This window comes from Apteryx rowi, unplaced genomic scaffold (assembly GCF_003343035.1).
Source record: "Apteryx rowi isolate R43461 unplaced genomic scaffold, aptRow1 scaffold_6, whole genome shotgun sequence".
NCBI classification, from domain to species: Eukaryota; Metazoa; Chordata; class Aves; order Apterygiformes; family Apterygidae; genus Apteryx; species Apteryx rowi.
In genome coordinates, this window is record NW_020450871.1 from 5223985 (window position 1) to 5249195 (window position 25211).

Genomic DNA, 25211 nt, shown 5'->3' on the forward strand with positions numbered 1-25211 from the left:
ACCAGGCTTAACACGTGTCCCACTGAGCATACTGGTTGGCCCTTCTGTGGAAATGGCTTGAAGGGCAGTACAAGAGACTACGATAGGGCTTCGTACTTGTGGCCTCAACAGTCTGGGTGAGGTGACTAGACCAAATGAGGCGACAGTAAAATCAGGAATGGAGTCCAAGGTGACATTAAGCATATAGGAGGGAATATTAGGCTGATCAAAACGTGCTCTCTCTCTATGTTTCATGTGGAGGCAAGGTCTGGAAAATATGCTTTGGTTGTTTGTAAGATTTCTACTGCTGTTTTTTTTTAGCTTATATTAGAGCAGTGTTCTCTCTAAATTACTTCCCCTCACTGCACTTATAATAGTTATATCAGGAAAATGCGCTAACGTGAAAACCAATGTTCTAGCCCTTGTGAATGTGTGAGGGTGATCCAAACTCTTCCTTTCCGGAAAAAAAAAAAAAAGGGATCCAGTTGTGCCAATGGGAAGCACCCTGGTGTGCTGTGTGAATGCAGAGGTAGCTTGGGTGCATGTCTGGGCACAGCTAGGTGGAGGTGTGCAGCCGGGTGGCTCGTGCCGCCCTGGCAGCTGCTGTTGGTGTCCTACAGGAGAGGTGAGAGGTTGGATGGAGCCCTCCTGCAGCTTGGATCTGTGAGCCATCAGTCAGGTCACCCCGGGTTTCAGTGTGTGCACTGGGGAATGGGATCCTTATCTCTGAGTCACCAGTTCTTCCATAGACTTTCTGTGTATCCTTCATCAGGGCGTTTGTCCTCTCTTACCTTGATGTGTGGTATCTTTTCAAGACATGGGATGTTTGAGACAGTAAGTCTGTGCATTAAGTGGAGTCCCAACTATAGCTAAGGTTCTAGATACTACCACAATACAAATAATGACAATAACACATTTAATTAATTTTCTGCTTCAGTTTAGCTTTTGTCCTAGTCTTCACTGTGAATTCTGTAGCATTATGCTGGCCTAGTTTAGCCAGGAGCTAACACACCCGTTTTCCTGTAGGAAGTGATGGGCCAGCCGGGATGCCTGGGATTCTTACCTTCCTGGTTCTCATCTGCTTCTCTAAATACTCAAAACTGTGGTCAGGCAACACTTATGGCAACTGATTACTGCTTCTTAAAATTCATCCGTGTCCACAGTCATTTTAAAAGCATTTTCCACATCTGTCCCTGTGTGTCCCAGCCCACCAAACTAAACCACCACTCTGGTTTTCCACAGCTGTCAATTTTGCTGGTCTGGTTTCCACTCTGGATCGCAGGGAGGAGAGCAACAACTGCGCCGGGTCCAGTTTTCCGTTCTTTGTCTCCGAGTGAGCTGTCAGGATTTGGCGTGGTTCGCAGAGCCTCCTCCGTTTGAAGTTCATTTTTCCTTTCTGGCATTTCAAATGCTCTCAGGGCCTCCGAGGTTGAGAACCCGGTTTGTCAGACAGTGAGGTCAGACAGGGGTTACCGATGCTATCTCTGGGAGGCGAAGTGTCATCGCCGTGCTCGGAAATTATGAAAGGGGTGCAGAGGGGGAGGCCTCGGTAGCTGGTGCTGCTTCTGATTCAGAGACACCCGGGAAGAGTGGCAGCTTCTGCCGGTGCTGGGACTGTTTTGGAGCGGAGGTAGCCTAGGGGGGAGTGAAAATGATAGCAGTCCCCAGAGGAGAGCACCTGGCAGCCTCTGCTGATGCTGCTGTTAGAAGCTGGAGCCAAAGCCTGCTGAATTTGGTGGAAAGAGTCCCGTTTCTTTGGTGGTCACTGGATCAGGCCCCACCTGAGCAGTGCGCATAGGAAGAGAGACAGTGTTTGCTTCTTAGTTATATCACGGCACTTGCATGCAGTAGCCTTTCCCATTTCTGTACTTCCAGCCTTTCTGCATGCTTTGACAGCGGAGGGTAAAATGCTTTTTCTCCTTTCCCTTTGTATGTCCCCCCGTTCTGTCTCTGCCCCAGGCACTTAACACTCACTTTGAGAAGGAGGAAAAGACAAGTGTTTTTTTTTTCTATGGCAAACACTGACGTTTGCTTCTGTCTTGTCTGCCCAGGCTATGAGTAAATGTCGTCTTCATTTCTCCTTTCTTCAGAAGGTGAATGTATCATCTTTATGCCGTGCTCCTGCTTTGTAAGTTTGACTAGCAGGCGCCAGGCGACCTTCGACAGGATCTCCCCAGGCAGAAATGCTGTGGGCTGTCATGTTACTGCGTGGCATAAACCACGCGGGAGCAGCAAGGACCCTGGAATCCCTCTTTGGTACCCCCGGGAGGTTTTCTTTCCAAGTTATTTGTGTCACTGCAGCAGGAGTTAAGGATGAATTATTTTGGTATTGGTAAAATTGCACTGTATTTTTTCATAACTGAATCTCCTTCAAAGAGTGCTTTTGGGGATGGCTGCATACAGTTTCTATAGACAGCAGACACTATGCAAGCGTACGTTCTCTCAGTTATATATCGCTCAAAAGGTCTTACTAGATTAGGAGCGACTGTGCTGGTGGCTATACATGTGTCGATGGATTGTCTGCTCCAAATTGCTTAAATCTTGTTAAAATAATAATGTGAATAGTTTGTTTAGTAGGAACAATACATACAGTGCTGTACAAAATGTAAACACTTGCATACACACAAACACTCCTAGCATTAAAGAGGTTTAAATCTAAGAGTGGGACCCGTGAGGGGGACGTTTTAAGTTTTATCCTACTTTGTAATTGTAAATTCCCTTCTAGTAGGGCCTCATTGGTAACAGGATATATATTGAGTTAGCTAAACAGTTAATTGATGAAGCTCTGGCTTTAAAATGAGTGTCTGTAAATAATGGACACAATTCATCCTTGGTGTCCAGTAACACCAGTGAAGTCAGTGAAATTGCACCAGGGTTGAATCTGATTCCTTCTGCCTCTGCTTATCTGGAATACAACTTGCCCAGACATTTTATGGGGAAACATTTGCCTTAGGCTGTTTATGCTGGCTATGCTTAAGATTTGGAAGGGGAGGGAAAAAAAAAGAGAGCAGCTGTAGGAAGAAATCACAAAAATACTTTGTGTAAGGTTCTACCTTCTTTCTCTCTCTCCTTTAATAACAGGGCAGCACACTGAGGAAGCGGAAGATGTATGAAGAGTTCCTGAGCAAGGTCTCCATTTTGGGTCAGTTGCCCTTTGGACTTGCGTGTTAGTTCCTCTGTTATACATGTTGGCTGGATGAATTTTGGTCTTTGATGGGATGATGAAAGCAACAGTGGTCAAACAGAAGATCTCACAGTTGCATCATTTGCTAAGGAAGGAGAGTGTAAAGGGCTCATTTAGGACCTATTTTTCTCCTTTCTTAATGTGTACCATACATTTATTTGAAGGGCAAATCTTTCCTGAAATACCTGAGCAGGCATGCACGGGTAACTTTTTAGTAGCTGATGTTGAGCAAAAATCATGTATGGGTAGAAGAGAATAGAATACAGAGATATGAATTTGTCATAAAGTCCAGTTACATCCTTCCAGGTGACAAGTGAGAAGCTTTTTCCCGCAAGAATACTGTATTTATGTGTGTTAAACAAACTAACCTCACAAATCAAAATGGACTGGATTTTTTTCTCCTGTGTCTTTTACAGCCCCTGTCTCACATTCTTAAAACATCTGTTTAGCTTCTTGTCCTTAGATTTTGTTTCCCTTTGATTAATGTGATAGCCACGAAATTTGGACATGTTCTTGATGGCCTTCAGTAGGAAGAACAACAAACCCATAATGCCTGACCAATCAATCACCATTAGGAGAACAAAAACTTCTAATAAGGAGGACAGTGTTAGCCAGTACAATGAAATGCTGATTCTGTAGGAAATACATCATGTTTCTACTTGGGCTATTTTTGAAAAACAGTTAAGGATTAATTTGCTATATAACTAATGTCTTTATATTTCTATTTAAACAATTTTATTTTCTTATTTATGGTCTTCCTCTAGCATTTGAGCTTATGTGCCTCAAATATAAAAATAAGGGAGTGTTAGTGAAAATGTACTTGACCTTCTGAGAGGTGCCGTGCATGAAATTTTCAATTAAGTTGGTATGCTAAAAGTAAGGTCAAGTATGTTGCTTACTTAATAATGAAATTTTCATCATTTAAATGCTGTCTTTTGTGCCTAATTTATATCTTCCTAAACTAAGAGCACAAATTATACCAAATTACGATGAGTATTTAAAGAAGAAAAGGATCTCTGCACCTGCGCTAATGAGAAGCAATTACAACAATGAGACATCTCAAAACAATTTCAGAGTAGAAAGGTTATTCAAAGATGAGCTTCCTTAAACATGCGGTTTGCAATGTAATTATATCCTAGTTTATAGTGTGGATTTTTCATGTCAGTAAAAACTGAGTAAAGACTTCAGATTTGAGCCTTTTTTAAGTACGGAAAACCATATAATGCATCATTTCAGGAACACTGAGAATTTAGGTGAAATGTTTAAGGATCTATTTCACGTGCCTAAAAAGTAGATTACAGCTGGCAAACTGAAAGGTATTTTAGAAATCTCAATGCAGTACTGAGAAATTAACTTCATTTCATACCTTAATGTGGTCAGAACTTGGTGATTTTTTGATGAATAAACCTCTACCTGTTTCTTATGTATTTTTTCTAGGTCTGCCAAATATCTGTAATTAGTTATAAATTTGTAAGAGTGATTTTTTTTTTAATATAAGGATTTTTTAGATATCAGTAACTGTTTGCAGTGTATCTAACAAGATATGAGAAAATTATACCTTTAAAATCTTTCCTCTGGAGCTTAATTAAATGTAAAGCTATGAATCAATATGTACAATTCAGAAATTACAAAAAGTGCATGGGGTCTACTTTATTTAATGTTTGACTTTAACTGTGCAACTAAAACTTTTAAGAATTTTATCATGTAAAATCTTCTATATAATGCTCCATTTGCAAGAACCATTAACAAAAGTATTTGTAGTGGTACCTTTCCTTTAGACAAAAGAGAGACACTTTATGACTAGAGCCAGGATTAGCTTTGAATTTTTCACAAAGCCAGCTGAAGAAGTTTAGAGAGACTCTTTCTTTGCGTTGTTAGTTACCGAGTTCTTTTTTAAAAAAAATCAGAAAGCCTATTCTAGTCTGTACAAAAGTTTTGTGCATATTTTTAGTCAAAAAGTGCACTTTTTGAATGTTGCATTTACAATATTTTTCTTATGGGCTTGGTATTTGATATCAATGTTTCTACAACAAAGACCACAGATGTACCAGGAAAGTGCATTAGTGATTGCAGGTGAGAAAATATTAGAAAAAAATATTTTCCAAAAAGCAACAGAAAATGGCATAAAAATAGGAAGATGTATGTATGTCAGGCGACTTACCATTAGGACATTAATCACTTTGATCTGGTTTTGTTAGATCCAGTGCACACTTCAGAGTTCAGCCAAAAGGCTTTTTAAATTGTAAATAACCACCTTTTCAGCTCCCCACAATACTTCTAAGTACTGTTTTGGAACAAGAAGAGAAAAATAGAGTTTGAGAGAACAGGCCAAATCCAGTCCTGGTGTCAGCAGTCTCTTGACTTACAGTTGTTCAGTAATTCATAATAAGATAAGTAAGATTCAGCAGAGTAGTACATGAATTTTTAGCCCAACTTTTTAAGGCAGTGAAGGTTATGCCATTGCGTTATCTGTTTCTTCTAGTAACTTTTAAACCATTTGCTTCTTTCAGTCAAATCTGGTAAAAGGACAGAAGTTCAAATATAAGTCATTTTCTTGAATTCTCATGCAAACGGGTGGGAGAGCGAGATGCAGGTTAGCACCGCTCCTGTCCCCAGGGGGAGACAGGTAGAATTCTTTCATCGGATCATGCAGTGGGAAGATGCCAGCTGGTCGGTGAGCAGCCCTGGACTAGCCGCAGCACAGACTGTCTTTTGCTGTGTAGGTATCACAGGGATTTGGGGTTGCTGCAGGTAGGTGAAAAGGGCACAAAGCCACAGGAAACCAGGCTTCATTAGTTCCATTATTCATAAAACAGACAGTTAGTATTTTCTTATAGAAATCTACTTTGAAATTTTATAACATTTTCTGTCTAAATGGGGGAATAAAAAGAAAAACAGCTCTTGCACTTTGCGTGCAGTTCTACTGGCCAAAATTGCGAATGAAACAGAGGTGCGACTTTATACAGCCATATTAAGAATCTGGTCCGATTGCCACTTGTGCTAAGATGAATTTGCTCTTACCTTCAACGGTGAGTGATTTCAACCTTGGTGGAAGAGTCTTCTTGAGACTGGCACCTCTGTACTGCTTATCGAGCAGCCTGAGAGGAGCTCTAACCAAAAGGGAGTCGGACTTGTTCTGGCAGCTGGTGTGGGATGCGGTAAGAGGTGTCCCTCTCAGGGCTCCCGTGTATATTAGAGCAGCTCCTAGGCTGCTCTAGTTCACTGCAGCATCAGGTCACTAGAGATCACAGACTTAGGGAACTGTAGCCAGCTTTTCCTGTCCGACTTTTAAGATTACAAGTTCTAAGACGCAAAGAATAAATACATCCATCTTTCCCAACTGGAGGTTTGTGCAGAATGCTTGGATGAAAGAAATTTCTTTTATAACAGAACCAGGCATATCAGAGCTGTCAGTTTAAATACGAATCTTCAGCCAAAGTTAGGGTCTTTTTATAATAAAGTTTTATGATCYTCAATATTTTAGAGTCCCTGGACAAATGGGAGCGTCTGACAGTGGCTGATGCATTGGAACCTGTCCAGTTCGAAGATGGAGAAAAAATTGTTGTGCAGGGAGAGCCTGGTGATGACTTTTTCATTATTACAGAGGTAAGTTTGGCTTCATGATAAACTGTGTCTTTTCCTGGTAAAGATCAAGGCTTTGTATTAAAGTCATTTGGTCTCAGTTTAATCTCTTTCTCTTCATCATAAATCTGAACTAACTCCACTCAAATCAAGAGAATTACTCAAAATTCAAATGAGGTCAGACCCCAGCCCTGTGGAAATGTATGAAGTAAGTGGGACGATCCCTGATTTCCAGGAAAATTGAAGATATTCAGGAAGTTTGAGATGTGTTTAGTCTGTTTGCTGTTTGAAGGTTTGTTTTCTCTCTGAGATATTTTTGTTCCAAATAGCCAATACATTTAACAAGGCTGGCCAGCCACGCAGTGCATTGATCATTGTTCCCAAAGGCACTTACAGGGGAAATCACAAGTGAACATTTGTAGACTGTAGCAGGAGACCTGGTCTGAAAATGGATCATTTGTTCTTTTGTTTGGCCTTAAACTCAGTCCAAATGACCGAGCCATATTCTTGTTTACTCTCACACAGGCAGACAGATCTGTCAGGCAGCTGAATATAATGACATCTTTTTGGGAGATTATTCGACACTTCAGTTCCACCATTTCACTTCTGCAAGCAGATGTTGATGGGATTTTTCCTCCCTCTTCTGACATAAATGTTTGAATCCTCCGTATCTTACACAAATACATACACACTGTAATATAACAAGTTATAAAAAGGGCTGAGATAGACTCAGAGTAAGGATAACAAGGGGGCATTAGTGTATGATTGTATGTATACATATTGAATTAGGAGTTCATGTTTTTCAGTATGAGCTCTGAGTGTTCATACACAAATGTATGGTCTGGGAGTGATCAGCGTATGGCTTTTGAGCTGTGCGTGGTGACAGTTCAAGTGCATATCCTAGCCCAGATGTTGCATGACCAGCAACAAGGTGGTGGTGGCACAAGGGCTACTAGATAAACTGAATCCCTCACTATGGGACAAAGTGGGTCAGATCAATGTAATGAAGTTGGTACCACTGTGTTGGGATCCAGCTGTATGTATGTAGAATACTTCTTGTGGTTCCAAGCCATGACCAGAGTGGTATGTTGTGATTTAGGAAGACACAGACCGTGCCCCACTAAAACAATATAAAAGGCTTGTACAACACCCATTCCAAATGGCTTAGAGGCCAACAGGTTTTCCTTTGGTTTCTCTTTATCTGTGAATTTTTGGACAGGTGCCTCTATCCAAGACAGCCAGAATTTGGTTCATAATCAATATCTGACACTTAAAATTCCATTCTTTTTTTCCTTCTTGAGTGTTGGATGCTGGCGCTGAAATACATATTTGATTTGTGAACATAGTTTCTCTTCTGATGCTCACAAAATTGTCAGTGCAAAGAACTGCACCTGCGTATCACACAGACACTTACAGAACTTTAAATATGTGACAAGCAGTACCCCTTCAAAACAATAAAAAAGTTTCAGAAAAACAAAGAAACTAGATATTAGGTAGGGAGGTTTTTTTATTAATAAGATATTTAGTATATAAGAAGAATTTAGAAAATGTAACTTTTCTTTAGATATAAAGAATTTTTATTTCTACTGGTGTTACTAAATGTCCTGTTACTCCTTGCAGCAGCTCGAGACTACAGAAAAACCTGATTTTCTTAGCCATCGAATCCCATGTGGAAAATTGGCAGCTTGCTTAAGAATTACCAACGGACTTTATTTTCCCTCTTTTGAAGGAACAGCTGTTATGACTTGAGTGGGTAGAAAAGTATTAACACTGCATACTGTGTAATCATAAGGAATCTGCCCACCTCACCTTTCCACTATAAGTCTAGCATAATTTCTCACTTTGGAAATTGCCTGTATTTTTCTGCACTAAAGAATGAACATCCGCTATGAACTGTTTTTTATGCAGCAGTAGTATTTATGCCTGCTCACACATAGTTCAAGGTTTGTATTTTAAACCCGATTTCACAGGAGTTTACATCTTTGATGTTAAACTTTTCTGCAGGAGAGGTGATGTGAGCCGCCAGGAACACATTTTGCAAACTTTGGTTGAAGGTAGTTTTGGCTGGTTTGTTGTCACAATGCATTGAAAAGTCATTAGCTTCTTTCATACATTTTTTGATGTTGGTGGCCTTATAATCCAAAACACTGTACAAATGTTGCCAATTTGTTTGGCTGCTATATACACAGAAATCATTTCACGTAGCACCAGAATGCTATGTCCAATAGTACAGAACTAAACTTTGCGGCAGAATTTTTGGACAAGATGCTAATTTATTATAAACGATAGTTATCCATGACATGCCTTAGAAAAATCAGTTACCAATTTATAAAGCTTTGGTGCACCCACAGGGATCATGAGCCTCACAAATATTGGTTCCAAGTGGGATTTTGTGACCCCTATTAATAAAGGTTCTCTAAGACTCACAGGACTCACACATGGATTTAAAATTGTTAGCACAGTTTTGTATGAACTTAATAAATGAATTGCTCATTCTTGGTCGGCCTGCAATGCTGCCTTCCTCTGTGTGCCTCCCTTGGGATGCCAGCTTTCTACTATATTGGTCCTGCAGAAGGACATAGCCTGTCAATGGATTGACACCCTCAGGAATTGCAGGCTGAAGGGCAACCATTAAACTACTTTTTGAAAGAGAGACTTCCAGGCTGGATGATGATCAGAAAGGCAATTCCTGATTTAAGCCAGGAATATCATCCTGGTTAGCATGAATAAGAATATTCAGTCTCGCCTTTCTGTCAAGCAAGCACATTCACCTTTTTCCTTTTTTTCTTAGGATAACCTTTTTTTCCTGACATTTCTCTCCTGCCTCCAGTGTTGCACAGATCATAGTAGGGTGCAGGTTATTTGAGGTGCAGGCTGTATGCATAAAAATACTACAGTGCCCTTGGAGGGAACGGCTGCAGCATGAGCTCAGCCAAATTATTAGAATAGCAGAAAATGTACGCAGGGGAGAGCCACAGGAAACCTGGCTTTGGAAGTCTCACTGCTCACAAAGCTGTGTGTCGTTTAATTTCTTTTAAAAATCTAGTGACAAAAGTATATCCCTGAGATTATAGGACAATGGCAGTTTTTCTGCCATCCTAAATCTTCACAGACACCGGTAAGATGTTTGCTTGCAATAGGTTGTGTGCTTCATTTTTCATGAAGATTTAGTTTTAATATTTAAAGACTGTTTTTTTTTCAGTTATACAATTATTTTAATGTTTATACCGTATTTTTTAATTTGCATATAGGATCCAAAAGGAATGTGTCCTTGAAAAAACAAAACAACTGCTTTTGTGAAATTGATTTGCTGCACTTGAAACTGTTAATTAAAAAGAAAAAAGAAGTAACCCTGCAGTTGCTGTATTTTCAGATATTTCCAGGTCTCATTTTCCCACTATGCTTTTCACACAACAAACTCAGGCTTTCCCAGACTAGACAGATGTGGAATGTATCTGTTGGATTCCAAGGTCATGGAATTATCCCATATGAGATTCCTGGCACAGAGGTGAAAAACTTTAAGCACCATGAAACAATTGTTGCCATAAAGAATTATATTTTGGCAAGCGTAAATCATAACAGATGTACAGTTTCTAACAAATAAATTTGCAGTTGTATTGTACTCTGCCACACTGTGTACCCAACAGTAGGGAGGATTTATTCATCTGACTTCAGATAAAGCAAATATTTTTAGCTAGCATTTTAAAGTGATAGCTTGCAAAGGCGTGCAAGCTTTGCAGAGTTAAATATTCTAGAAAATGTTAAGTCCCTTTAACTGAAATGTCATTTGAACAGGGACTGATTCTATTCCCAACTCGTTTAGTAAGTGCTTTGCCACTGACTTCAGTTTGAACAGTAGTTCAAACTAGTATAACAGTGCTATGAAACTGGGAAGAACYGAGTTTTTTGCTGTCGTCTAGGTTACTGAAAAAGGTAGCGACAATAGTATTAAAAATAGAGGTTATGATCATATACCAATCTGTAAGTTCAGCTTCCAGCTTGGCTCAGYGGCACAGCACCTCGAAGACAGTCTGACACAGCTGCCAGAAATGCTGGGATCTACAGCCGTGAAGTGCCTTGCTGGGTTTTTCAGCTCCCACCTTTGCCCATGTCAGATCATTTGGACCTACTTGTCATTGCTAAGCTCCATATACGGCACACAGTTATTGTCACGGGACTGCTGGATACGCTCAGGGAGTCCTTTAAAATCCGTTGCACACTGAGAGCTTGCTGTGCCTGATCGGGCGCTGAACTGCTGCCATATGGCCCTGATACTCCGTCAAGTTTGACACGGCTTAAGAAAAACGCACGCGCAGACACAAGCGTACACCCGCGCAGGAGGAGAGAGCTGCAGCCGGTTTAGAACAGAGCCACACTGCGTCTCCATCGMCAGCTTATAACAGGCCTTCGAATGTGCTGTCTGTAGCCTGGCGGCTCCTCCGAGGACAGTCGGGCCCAAGCGGTACGGAAAGCAAGGAAACAAAACCGCCTGAGAAACAAAACATTTCCAATTAATAGTTGGTCTAGCTGCCCAGCGATAACACGCAGCAGCCTAAAAATAAAAGACCTAAAAATAGAAGTTAATTCACAGGAGAAAACTGAAGGAGAAACGGACCCATTGTATCAAGCAGTTTCACATTAGAAGTTTTTTTAAAAAAATCAAAAAAAAAAGTTTTAAAATTGTAGATTTGTGTTAAATTGCTGGGGGGGGGGAGGGGAGGTAGTTCCACGCTCCTCTTCAAATCCTTTGTGAAAAGCACTTTGAAAAAGCTTGGGACTTGTGTTCTTCTTTATTAATATCTTGCTCGTTAGAAAAGGAGGCAGAGTCAGGGCCCCTAATTTTTACTTTTGTCTGTATTATCAGACTCTCTGCCATTCTGTGGGCAGAATGCTGACCACCTTGCGCCAACGTTGCCTCATCAGTGGGAATAATCCTAATGCCACTTTATGGAGATGAGCAAAAGCCTCATGTGAAAATTTATAAAAGGCCCGTTAGTACTGAAACCAGGCAATGGGAATTGCAAAACTGGAAAATAACAGAAAATTTTCATTGATGGTGCAGCAATCCTTCAAAAATTAATGCATAGAGCTGCCTGATTGACAGAACTGAATCAAATTAATTGGTAATGATTATTTCTCCAGCACTGTTCTTGGATGATCACATTCAAGAGAGTCTTGTACCTGCTGGGGCTTCTTTCCCGCTGCTGTTGACGTTTCAAGTCAGGGCCACACACTGGCTCCGCTTTGGGCAGGATCCACTATGAGTTCTTGTGGCTGCTGAAAGTGTACTTGAGATACTGTCCTCTAGGTGAAATCAGTGTTTCCAACCCTGCTGACGCTCTTGGCACGCTGTGGAGCGTCTCTGCACAAATGCAGTTCAAAGCCCTGTTAGGTGGAACCGTGTTTGTAAACTACTCGCACCATGGTAACTTCAGCTAATGTAGGAAGATCCGGGGTGTAACTGGGAAGGGTGCTCTGCTCTTTACAAGATTGGGCCTTTTTGTGGGAAAAGTAGACTTGGGTCTTGAATTGCACAACAAGCATCTGAAGATTTATGATTTAAAAGCTCTTTAAGAAAGAAAAGAAACAAAGAAAAATAATAGCCCAATTGTTTCCTGCTTTAAATTGTTGCTCTTTGACTTTCTAACCCAAGAGAGACCCCTTTGGCACCTACCCCTACAACAGGCAGCAGAACTACAAAGTAAACTTCTTCCGTATGGTTAATGAAGTCACTGCCTTAGGCACACTCTGCTATCACACCTGATAATCTCTTTAAAAACACAGTGTGATTAATTATTAATTAGGAAGATGAATGTTGTCTAGAAAAGGAGTTTCAAAGGCTACAATCTGAACTGCTTAGTGTTACCTGGATTTTGTTGATACTGAACATGTTTGTCAAAGGCAGTCTACAGCAACTCCTAATATACCTAATAAACAAAAAATACCTAATAAACAAAGCCAGCAGTACCTGAGGGCTCTGCGCTTTGCTCATTTTTAGCTGCAGAGGAATTATTTCCTGTGGAGCTCTTACAGGAAGGGTAGATTMAGTTTTCTTGATACCACCGAGTTGTGCTCAAGCAATAACATTTCCACTGACCCTGCTTTGAAGTTCATCTCTGTTCGGGTTGGTATTTATAATATCCAGTTGAGGTCGAAGATATAAAATGTGCTTGTGTGCCAGCCTGAACAGGGATGGAGGTAAAGTGCTTTGCTGAGTCAAAGGTACTAAAATGCAGGCTTAGTTGAGCTCTTGCTGAAATTACGTTCACCTTAACACTGATTTCAGTGAGCGGTGGATCAAGCTGCGCAATGCAATCTTAAGCGTATCCATCTCTCTCCTCTGTCAGAAAGGGCCAATGTTGCATAGTAAGCGACTGGCTGCTCCCCTTCTTCTTCCCACCCGGTGACGCGGGACCTGTCAGTCGCTGCAGCTTTTGGCCACTTCCTTCCTTCCACTGCTTTCCCCAGCCCCACTGGTAACCACTGCAGTGCAGTCACCTAGGCTCAATTCTGCAAAATCTGAAATCTGAGAAGTGGCGTACAATGGTTCATTTTCATAACCATTTTGTAAAACTTCATATTAGCCAAAATCTCTGGTCTATTTTAGAACTTTGCAGATTTCATTCCTCTTTTGTGGCAGAAACCAGGACAACTGTATGTAAATTCTGTGAGTTGCTGTGATCTCAGAGATTGAAGAATAATGTATAATAGTTTAAAAGCGTACAGTTAAAAAATATACTGTCAAACCCAGTAATGACTCAGTCTTTAGTCCACAGTCAGAATTAACTCCTGTTGCATCATCTTTCTCTGACAGCATTCACATCAACTATCTGTTGTATTAGGAAAAATGAAGCTTTTTTTTAAAAGCCTGATGGGTAGGAAAACAATGTGAAAGCGGTGTGCACATCCAACATTTTGCTATGGAAAAAAATTCTCACCTTGACTGGCACATGCTTGTGGCTTATGTAAACATGTGAGCAGATAATTCTGAGAGTCATTATTACTGTGCTATATAGTATATAGCCTTTTTACCATCTCCTTTTCTCTGAGGTGCTTATCTCTCTGTGTTAAGCACCTTCTGATCTTCACTGAGTTTATCCTCCCTGCACTTGTGTGTTGAGGTGCATGGAGCAACCTCCACGGTACCTGTTGCATTCTGAAGCACAGGCACGGGAATTAAGGCAGTTCTTAATTCCCACTGAAAATCATCGGTGGGAATTAGGCACCTTGAGGGTCTGGGCCTTCGTTGTTTCGCTCGCAGGATGTCTAAGGCAGAGGAGAAATGCTAGCCCTATGGCCAGGTTCCCAAGCGAACAGATCAGCTGACCATCCTTTTCTCTTTACACTATATTTTACTACTCAGAAATGCTGGGCGTTATTTTCTGCTGCAGCTTATGTGGAATTCATTCTCACTTTGTATTACTGGCAAACATTTGTTTATTTCTTCCCTTGTTTTCGTATAATAGTCTTTCATAAATCAAAGATTGGCAAAAAATAAAATGCAGGATTATTTACTGGCTAAAGGAATACTTGCAGTGTCTTTGGCTACGTAGTTCCAAGGATTTGTCTTCTCTTGGAAAGTAGCCCTAGAACTGCTGATCCTTAGCTGTAAAATAAGTTTTCTCTGGAATGATGCTATCAGCAGTCCCACAGGACTAAAATGGCAGCTGAGGAGTGATATGCTAGTGGGTCTTCCAGGACATTGCAACTGAGAGCATTGCTTATGCCGGCATCAGGAGGTGTATAAGGGCTTTTTATGTTATTCTGTGTCACTGGGAGATTGGCAAATTTAGGTCGTAAAGCAAAAACAATAGGAAGACGCAATATAGCAGTGCTGTTCTCAAAATTTTCATAGCCCYTCTTTTGCACATGCTATAACCAGTGCAACAAATTTGTGTGAATGTTTCCCCAGTTCACTTATGACATGACAACTTGTGTAGGAGTCTTCAGTCTCATTCAGCTGTAATTTAAAACATCTGATTTGTAAACCCATAAAATTGAAGTTTGTGCTGGGAATACTGACACACCCTGGCCTCTTACTGCTATTGGATATGTGGAAAACTGGRGGAATGTTTGGTGTGCACAGATGTAAAACCCAGTGTTAATAATTGGTAGTTTCATTCTTCGTATATACGTGCTCTGTTTGAATTTGCACAAAAATTAGAGTGGTAGCTATTAAGGTTTTCTTCACGTTCAAAGCAGCCTGTGGCTTTTTATTTAGCTAATACATGCTTTAAGGTATTGTATATACTGTGACTCTTCTCTCCTTAGTCTTGTTCAGTAGTGTCGTACTACACTAGAAGTCTGTAAGAGCAGTGGAGGCTCCCACGTAACGAATATCTCTCTGGGTGAGTAAGGATGGCAGCATCGGCTGTTTACCCCTCAAGGTTTTCAGGAGGTTCTCAGGATTCTTATAAACTCTTTTGGCATTGAAGACTGAGCTCACAAGCCCTGATTCAGACTACTTACTCAACATGACCAAGAACATTATGGCCCCAGGCACATTAAATCTAAACTAAAATTAAAGACATCTGATCTCAGGGGCTAGGAGCTCTATCCTTATGCTCACCTGAGTAACATATCTCTGTTTTTACACAAAAATACTGCGATATAAACAACACCTGAAACATACYGGTGTCCAACCTGGTAGAAGAGAAATGGAGAATTTCCTAATCTCTGGTAGAGTTCATCCCTTTCTCTGGGTCRTGTTAAAACTATCCCTTACTGGGATGGCTTTTATCCTTGCTCTGCAAAGATACTGTTGAGATGACTACAGATTTACTSAAAGAATATGCCCCCGAGGGCTCGACCATTCGCTTTATAGTGTAGATTTTGTGGAATGTGCAAGGCTGTCTCTGCAGAATTCTTCAGGAAAAGGCAACTTGGAGGAAACATTTTTTTTTTCCTTCTGATTTTCAGAATCACAAAATTTGGTCCTTTGAATGCACAAGATTCACCAAYGGAAAAGACTTAAAGAAAGCAACCTCTGAGTTGCTTTCCTTGGGGGTTTTTCCTTATCTCTGCGATAAACTGCCTTCTCCCCTCAGTTTGCTCAAAGTTTTATTTGTTGCTCAGAAGCTCTTGCCCTAGCTGGCCGCAGCTGCTAGCCCAGCCCTGGTCRCAGCATTAGTTATGAGACTTTAATTATGATGTCTGTCTCCGACTTTTGCTTGGTCTGGTTACTTCAGTATCTACAGAATGTTTTCACAAAGAAGCAGATGGTGGTAGGAGTAATTGGGCCGTAAAACAACATTAACAACTAAAAACGATTTTCACCAGAAAGGATTTTACGGGTAGGGTGAAGGAGGTTCAGCACTGTTTTCGTGTTTTCTCTCYCTTGCATTCAACACTGCCCATTCTGTAGGTGGTAGCATTCTGCACTGTCTGCTTCCAAGACATGATAACTGTAAGGTCAGTCACAAATATGAACAGTTGATGAATAACCCATTATAGAGTCACTTTTATGTTGACTCAGTGGACATTTCCTGGCTTCAGAGAGAGTAAAGATAATGGCTAGCTTTGTAGAAAGAAAGAATCTCTAAAATGCAACATTTTTTTTCCTTTGTGACTTTTATTGCTTTGTACACTGACATGTCTGAGGGAGGAAAACAGTGCATTGTTGCCAATAATCCACAGCGCTTGGCACAGACAGTCTTTAAAATCTGGCACCAGGATGAATATTAATTCAGTTGTTTTCCCACAGAAGCTACTGATTAGTCAAGGCCAAGTATCACTGAGATGATTCATTAAAATCCGGCATCGGAGACCACCTTTACTGAGTGGATCTGCTTTTTGTCACCACTACAACAGGTAGACTGAATATGTGGGAAAAAAGGGGCAAGTAAAATTCTGGAACAAAGTAAAGATAAAAGTGCAGATAGACCCCAAATGCCAAGCAGTGGTGCAACCGCTTTGCAGCTTTCTGCCAGCAGCATCTGGGCATAAAGCCAGATTAACTAGCCGTGGAGGATTACACCCCAGGYGAAGGGGATCCTCTCATGACTAAGAGTGGTATCATTACCCCCGTGTCACCATCTCCTTGCTGCCAGGCTGGGAAGTATGTCCCGGGCTTCCCAGTCCCAGCTGGCAACTGGTGTAATGTGAAAGAAGCCTGGGAGTAGCATGGCACGGAGTCTGGGAAGCCCAGAGGCCACCCCGGCATCCTCCTCTCCACGCTGCTCCTGGGGCTTTGCRACTCTGGATGGAGTCTGGAGCCTCCTAACCCGTGGGTGCACGGGTGTCAGACACCTGCCTGATCTCACCTGATGTTAGCGCCGCTGCTGTGGCTCAAGGGCAGTGTTTTGAAGCTGGAAGACTATAAAGCTCAACGTTTTGATTCTGAAAAGCCTTTCAGCAAAAAAGAGTTTAACAAAAATTCCCAAATTTGTATTCTTTGTGAGGAGTGGGAATTTTTCATGAGAGAGAACTCTGAGCAGAAACGCTTGAACTTACAGTTTCACCTAAGCGTTGTAGGTGTCTCCATGCAAGYATGAGGCAGATTGCAATTGGTACAGCGTATTCTGCTTCTTTTGGCTTTGCACTAAGTTTACAGGTCTCTCTCAGCCTGACTCTTGTCTTGTTCCATCTAATAATAACACTTCTTTTGCTTCACGGGGAGTACRTTTAGGTATAGCACAGGTTTAATGCAGACTGCATCAAAGAAATGCTGAAGGGGAAGATTGTCTCAGATACTGTGATAGGAGGATGAACAAAATGATCTAAAAGGTCTTCCCATGTCAGATGTCTATGATTTCAAATAGTAAATGAACAAGGCAAAGGGATTTCTTGGTGATTAATGACTGGCTGGGTGTAGCCATGTCTGAGCCTTAACCCTGGCCTCTTGTATATCCCTAGGAAATGCCCTGTGGCTCAGTTTGTTTCTGCTGTTTTAAGCTACCCTTGGTTTATGATTGATTGCCATTTTTAAAAGTACCTTTATGTTTGTGGCTATTTTGGAGACTGTTTTAGACAGCTTTGTGCCTCTCTTTCTTGGGTGCGGATGTTGTTTCTAAACCGATATATTAATGTGCCTAGGCAGCAGAAGTGGTGGGAGTTTAGCAATACAGGCAGTAGTCTTATGCAGGTGTGGTATAAGTGGTACACGCAGCAAACTACATGTTGTTTGATATCAAACTCGGCTGTACAGCTAATGTACAGGATTCGTGCCAGCTGGGTAGTACAGTTTCCTTTCCCTCTTTGCTAGATTGCAGTGTGCATTAGTGTTGTTGCATTAGTGTATGGCCAATAGGAATACTAGGCATTAATGTTATAATGTTAGGCTGATTATGTAATGATACTCGTATACACTGTCGCTGTAGTTGTTTCAGTATAAAGGCACTTTCTGAACCACCGTTCTCTCGAGAGGAGATTGTAGGGAAATCACGATGCTCCCATTATTACTGCAGTGCTGCCTTTTGAGCTCATTTGACATTGCACTGTTGAATCCTAAGGATACTCCCAAGGTACTGGTATGCTGAAAATCCACTGAAATCAGTGGCACTCAAAATTTCCGGGGTCCCACCCAAATTAAAAAAGCTGAATGTGTAAATGTTGTGCATTTGTTTTTAAAAGCTGTCAGTAGCTTCTGTTTTTGACTTAGGCATAGTCTTGTCTCTCCACTGTAATCTACAGTGAACCCTAATGGATGAAGAAAAGAATTCACTAGCTAGAGATAAGCAGACCAAACAACAACCGCTTTTTCAGATAAGGCAAACTTGTGGGTTTTTTTGTAGACCTTACTCACATAAATAATAACGGACACATCATAAAAGGTAGTTACAAAAGTAAAAGTTTGCAGAACTGGACCAAATTTGTTAGAGGTTTTACATCAAAGACAGCCAAACTGATTTAAATGATTTTTTAAAGAGGAAGGTGAAACATCAGCTGACAGATCTTAGCAGGTCTGTAAGATTCATTAGACAGTCACTATTTCCAGGATTTTTGTAGCACCAGGAGCTACAACTTTTGGCACTCCTTAATTCAAGCTAATGATTTGGAGATGCTCCATGAATGGCTTAATCATTTGCATTAACCAGGAAGAGGGCAGATATGATTAAATGGGGTGCTAGTATTGTAGCTATGATAGCGTAAGAACATTGCCCRTACAGCATTTGTAGATAGGTCAGTAGTATCTTTTATTAGATGTATCTGGAGAAATAGTCAACTTGAAGAAAGGCTTGTGGACCCAGAAGCTTTTCACTTTTTTCTAGTTGTGCTAGTTGRTCTAATAAAAGAAAGAACTTCCACAAACTTTGTCTTGCCTACAATTAAATAAAATGCTCCCAGAATCATACTGTGGGARAGATCTTTTAATTCATTTCAGATCTGCTGCAGCTCCCATTAAAACCAATAGGAGTCTTTACGTTGAGTCCAGTGTGATTTCATATATGTACAGGAACGTTTTTATACCACTTCACAGCTTCTTCCTTAGTCTTTTGCAGTTAAGTTAGCAAAGATTTAAGAGCAACGTATAATGAGGGCTTGTGTTACTGAGGAGTGAGGAGAAACTTATCTTTTGAGTGTGTGAATTATGCAGTGTGTGGATTAACAAAGTGAGAAAGAGCAAAGGTATGTTCATAATAGCAATTGGTAGAGTTAATAGCAATAGCAGATGGATAGGCCTGACCTTTTTCATCTCTGATTCTATAGTCTGCTTTGCTCTTCTCTAGTGGATGGTGCAAAAGAAAACAAAATAGGCTAGAAAAACCTTCCAAGCTCAAAATTAGGATAGAAATGTAACATTTTGAGGGCATAGGGGAAAAAAAACTGTCTTCCTTGCTTTTCTTTAAAAAAGTAAATAAATAAATAAGATGTGGAAATCGAAATAGTAACTTCTTGCCTATAAAAATTAAAATTCATTTCTGTAAGAATTAGAAATGTATTCTGTATACCTAGTGCATCAAGAKGATATAGAAATTGTCATTACATACACCTGTGACAGAATAAATACACTTTCTTCACTTTTTAATAATGATAAATGTCTGTTATTATAGAAGGAGCCTGACTATATTTTTTACTATTTRCTATATTTCTAAGGTGAGAGGTTAAACCAGTGAAAACAGAACATCAACAAGATTGAGTTTCAAACTAAAAAGTTAAAAAAGCCATGCTCAATTTCCCTTCCCTAGTAAACTGCCGTACTGTGCTTTACAGCCTGTCCTACCGTAGTGGTGACAAGGATACATGACTGGCCGGCACATTTTGCCTTGTTGTGCTGCCCTGGAATACATAATCCCTCTGATCCACAGAGCTTCTGCTCCTGAAATAGAGGAAAAACTACAGGATTTCACTTTTTACCACCTTGTTGAACACGTGTCTTTTATAGCCAGGCTACTTAGGCCACCTCCTGGCCCCGGGATTCRTACTTACGTATAAAAATAGGTCTCCTGGAGCAAGTCATGCTCATAAGGACACGCAGGATCAGGCCTAGGAAAGGTAATGTTGATCCAGATGGGCTACTGTGTTTAACACTAGGATGTCTAACTCACCCGTATGGTCCAATAAGTTAAAAGTGAACCATCTGTCAAAATCTCATTACTTTGGAGAGGATGGGAGCTCATGGATTATAAACTGTAATTTATTCATTACATCTTAAATTATGGTGCTGTATCCAGGCTRTAAATTTTTACAAAACAAACTGCTGATGCATTTGAAAGACATGAATAAATCCTCTGTGCCCGTGACAGTTTGCAGAGGGAGTGGACAGGTGCGTGGGGTGAGCATGGGAGGTAGGTGGTGATGGCACGTTGCTTTTGGAGCTGCTACTTTTGTTGTTTTTGCAATAAGATGCCTGTATTTACTTGGAGGAGAGGAGAAGGTTAATGATATCAGTTCCTGGGAATACAGACGCTCCTCAGTGACTGAAAGGGAATATTCCTGGATCTACTGAAGATCATCATTTCACTCCCAAATGTCTGCTAGGATAAAGAAATGCCTGTCTGCTTTCAGTTTCATATCATCACAAAGTGCTGATTTATTAAATGGTGTCAAACTTCTTCACAGTGCTTGAGCCTGTGCTCTGAAGGTTTTGCTCTGTGGCGTAGGAGGCTGAAATAACTATCCATGTACAAGACACTTTTTAAAATAGAGCAGCACTAAATAGCCTGATCCTGCAAATCTAGGCTCATGCAGTTTATTCCACTGAGACTGATCCTGCCAAGTTCTGTATGCCACTGAAGGGGAAATCTTTCCCACTGAGAGCAAGTGTTTTGAGGAGGTGAGAGTGAGCATTTGAACCCCTACTAGACAATACCCCTACCTCCCAGGACAGGGCTCATATTTATTCAGTCGTATCATTTATATGTGGTCGGGTTTGCTAAAGCACAAAAAGGATAGAAAGCTCAAAAGCTGYATTGGAAAGATTTGACAAGTAAACTAAAATGAAATACAGCCATGAAACTGGCAGTGGGAGCAAGGGTAGGGGTTAGCAGCCAATTCGTTTAGTTTGACAACTTCATTAAGTATATGGATAATAAGGGATTGTGTCTTTATTATTTTATTTTTGCCCTGGTTATACTGTTCATGCGCAACTGGGCTTTTCCTCCAATGCAGTTAGAATAATGTTGGTTTCCAGAGATAAGATACATGATGTGAAGGTGATACAGACAGATAATTATAAATACATCTTCTTTGTTTCATGGTGTGGACAGTCTTCCCGTGAAGGTCACTCTGACAATACTCCAGGAAGTACTTCTGGAGTTGGCGACTTTTGCAATGAGAGGCCAAACTGCGTAATCAATTCTTACATCTGGGTGCTTGTTGTCAGGGTTTCAGGAAACTTCTTTTGCTCTRTGATAGACCTGTTCTCACTGGGCAACGGGAAAAGCCAATGTGACTGTTAAAACAAGAGTGSAAAAATATGTATCTGGAATATGCATTGCTTTATCCTGCCAASCCAAGTGTTTATTGTGGAGGCCAGACACATCTGTCCTTCTCCAACAGATATCATGGAGTTTCTTGGATTAAAAAGGCCGACCATAGTGGAACAGTGGAAGAAATTGCTTCAGAAAACTGACTTATTGAAGTCCTATATCATATGGACTCTGTCAAAAAATATTAGCCACAATAAAAGCTGACAATAGGGGAGATGAAAGCAGTATTGCTTGATATTGTGATTACCTCTGCGGCATCATGCTCAAGACGGGCAGTGGGGAATTGACTCCTTTTTTTGTTTGACCTGGGCAATCAATATGATTACTTTGGGGATTTTTTGTTTTATGTAATAAAACATCTGTAATAAAAGTTTAAAAAACAGTTTTGGAAAGAGAATGGAGACATAGATTACAGACAGCTATTTGGGTCAAGGGGTTAGGTTTTTGCCAGGCTCCAGATGGGGACTGAGAGGACGGCAGGGGCTGGAAGTGATTTTGAAGCTAATTCTGTCTACATTGCACAGGCAATAAGAACAACATCAGTTTAGGCCTGTGAGCTGCACCTGATCTGAAGTTTGGCAAGACAGAGATTGATAGTCGTTATTCCCTACGTGAGATATACGAGAATGCTGCTTATGTATGAGTGTTTATTCTGAAGACCGTTGCAGTAAGTGTGAATAACAAAACGCATTACTCTACCTTTGCATTTTCAGCCCCTTGCAGATTTACTGGAAGATCTTGGAAAACAGCAGCTTTGTCTAAACAATTTACTTGTATCAAGGATAAGGAATTCTTGCTGGAAACTTGACAGGCACCAAATCACTTTCTTGTATTCAGTCCTCTTTTCAGTTACTTCTGTGGATAGCCTTACACTTGCTGCAGACAGTTTTATGTGCGTGATCATGTTTTAATAGCGAAAAAAAAAAAAAGACCAAAGCCAACTTCCCCTGTATGTTTGGCTTATCTTTGAGCAACTGGAAACTGAACTTGTACTAACCTCTCTCAGCTCAGGTGCCGTTCCTTATGCAAGCTGTGCCTAGCACACATTTCTGAGTCTTAGGCCTCAGCTCTCTGGCACTTTGAGAGTGAAAGCTTTGAAGCCAAGAAGAGTTTTGTGATTGTTTTCAACTGGACCAGGATTTGCAGCCCTGGTGCTTATTCAGGATTTTTGTAGTAATGATATGGCATGTAGCTGATGGGGTGGAACAGTAAATTTTCATGACCATTGTAATGTGTTGACAGCGTGATATCTAGTAGTTTATACTAAGCGCAGGCTACTCATAATGGGCAAAAGGAGAAATTATAACTTTTAATCTGTCAAATTAATTTGAGAARCATCCAACTGCATATAAAAATCAACAGATGCTTAGCATGTATCAAACAAAAATTGCGCATTATTTGAATTTTGGKGTCTGGTTCTTGGCATGATCAAGAAATAAGATTTACCTCCTCATTTATATAACATGTAAAGGTAGCAGTTATAGGTTAACCTAAAGAGTTGCCAAGCAATTCGTGAAGTGTATGGGCTTAAAAATAGCCCTGTTATGAAATAGGACGTGATACAATGAAACAGTATCACAGCATGGTAGTAGTGCTTGTTCAGAAGAAAGCAAATGATGATAATTTGCTACATTACCCTGGATATTCTGCTGCTGTTGGTCATTTCTGCCCTTCCCCAGGTCCTAGAAAAGCAAGAACCAGACCTGAAGTAGCCTGACGTTGCCGCTCAGATTTGAAACTCGATGACAACGTTAAGGAATCTGCAGGGTCTATTTAAAGGCAGCGCAAAGGCGAAAGGGAGGGTTCTGCAGGGTGCTGAGTGCCTCTCACCGCGCTGACGCCAAGGTGCGTGAGGGTGCTCGGCGTCTCCTCAAGCCCCGCCACCGTCCCCTGGGACACACCAGCTTCTCTCTGCCCCAGGAAGCTGCAGAGCGTTTGCAGCTGGCTGGCCGGCGCCCGGTGCTCGGCCCTGGAGCGAGGCTTTGCTCCCGCGGTGCTCCRGCGGTGCTGCCGGGGCTGCGGCGCGGAGGGCAGAGGAGCCAAGCAGCAGAAGACGCTGCGTGCTGGGGTGCCCCGTGGTATTTTCCAATGCCTGGCATCRGTCTTCCAAGTACAGGACGCATCGCTGTGTCTTCTGCCTTTCCGTGCCGTGGCTGGGGCAGGTGCAGCCCCCCAGGTATTACTTTCCAAGCTGAAAATCCTAAACAAACATTATCGCTGCTCCCTGATTACTCTTAAATACTTCCTTTATTCCTGCACCCTTCTGGCAGCATCAGCATCAGGCTTCTTACAAAAATGGCTCTCCAGTCTATTTATTGGCTTTTAAAAACTCTTAATTTCAGTTAAAAATCAAAACATATTAACATTTTGYCTCCGCCTATGCCTTTGGTTTGGACTCAGAAGATAATTTCGTAAATCACTGTCTTTTTTTTTTTTGCAGAAAAGCAGATACCTTCTGTATTCCTCTACAAAAACTTTATGCCACAAATAATTWAAGGTTTCCTCCAGGTTAGAATATTTCTGTATGCAGAACCTCTTTGAAGGTTTAAATAGAGTGTTACTGAGTTTTGACATGTATTAGCATGCGCCAAGTACTGCAGTTATTAACGGTAATGTAGACAAGACACATTCCAGCTCTCGAGCAACTGACTCGCAGGTGTCCAGATCACTGAAGGCCACGAGCAGGCAAAGCCACTAAAAAACCCAGCCGTCTGTTGCAGCAAGCCTTAAAAGCTGCATTTATCAACAATCTCAGCAAGAGATCCGGGGAATGATCAGGTTAGGAATAAACTCTAGCCACTGTCTGACAAGAYGATGTCCCAAGAGAATGAGTGGGGAAATTACCTTTTTATTCCCCRTGATGCAGATCTTTTCTGCATCTCTTGTAAGGTTCTGCATCCGCTCATAATAACGTCTGACTTTTGTGGGAGCAGAATCTGTCTGCATCCAAACAGTGCGGCATTCATTAAAGTGAAATCAGTTTTGCATTACTGATGGATTTTTTAAATTCCTTGTTTCCTTTCATTCATACATGAGAAACTGACTGAGATTGTTACCTCTCTTTTAGCAGAACTAAGGGGTCGTGACAGATGTCCTGCGAGAGGGAATGCTCTGGATTCAATACTTTTTAATGGCCTAACAGGTTTAAGCAAAGCAAACTAACTTTCTACACTTTCGTTGCCAGGGCACAGCTTCAGTTCTTCAGCGCAGATCTGATAATGAGGAGTATGTAGAAGTTGGAAGACTTGGTCCGTCAGATTATTTTGGTAAGAAAATTCAGTTTGATAAAGTATAGTTCAGAAAGACAGGCAAATGGAATTGATAAAGGTAGTTACTCTCTCAGTTGGTTTTCTGCTCTTCAGTGAGCAAGGAGGTTATGCATAGGTCAGCTTCTGCTTTCAGCAATACGGAGAGATTTCACTGAAGCTGAAACTATTCCTTGGTTTACACCAATGTAGCTGACAGGAGACAGATCTGGAATCAGCAAAACATTTTGAATACATTTGTTTTCAAAGGCATTTTACACGCATGCATTATGCATGCGTAATGCATTTGTTCTGTCAACAGAATTATGTAAAGTGTCTATCAAGATAAAT

The 25211-nt window shown here is 41.0% G+C and overlaps 1 protein-coding gene across 2 annotated transcripts in view; it reads left to right on the forward strand.

Annotated features, from left to right (window-relative positions):
- The window catches only part of PRKAR1B (protein kinase cAMP-dependent type I regulatory subunit beta), a 108394-nt gene that overhangs the window by 80569 nt on the left and 2614 nt on the right, over nt 1-25211 (forward strand). Inside the window, exons 8-10 of one of the 2 annotated variants that reach the window (XM_026083104.1) lie at nt 3061-3121; nt 6648-6769; nt 24800-24881. In XM_026083104.1, coding sequence (XP_025938889.1) covers nt 3061-3121; nt 6648-6769; nt 24800-24881 — 265 coding nt within the window. Of the gene's footprint in view, nt 1-3060; nt 3122-6647; nt 6770-8365; nt 10268-24799; nt 24882-25211 lie in introns of those variants that run through there. The other variant, XM_026083105.1, reaches the window with a different exon arrangement.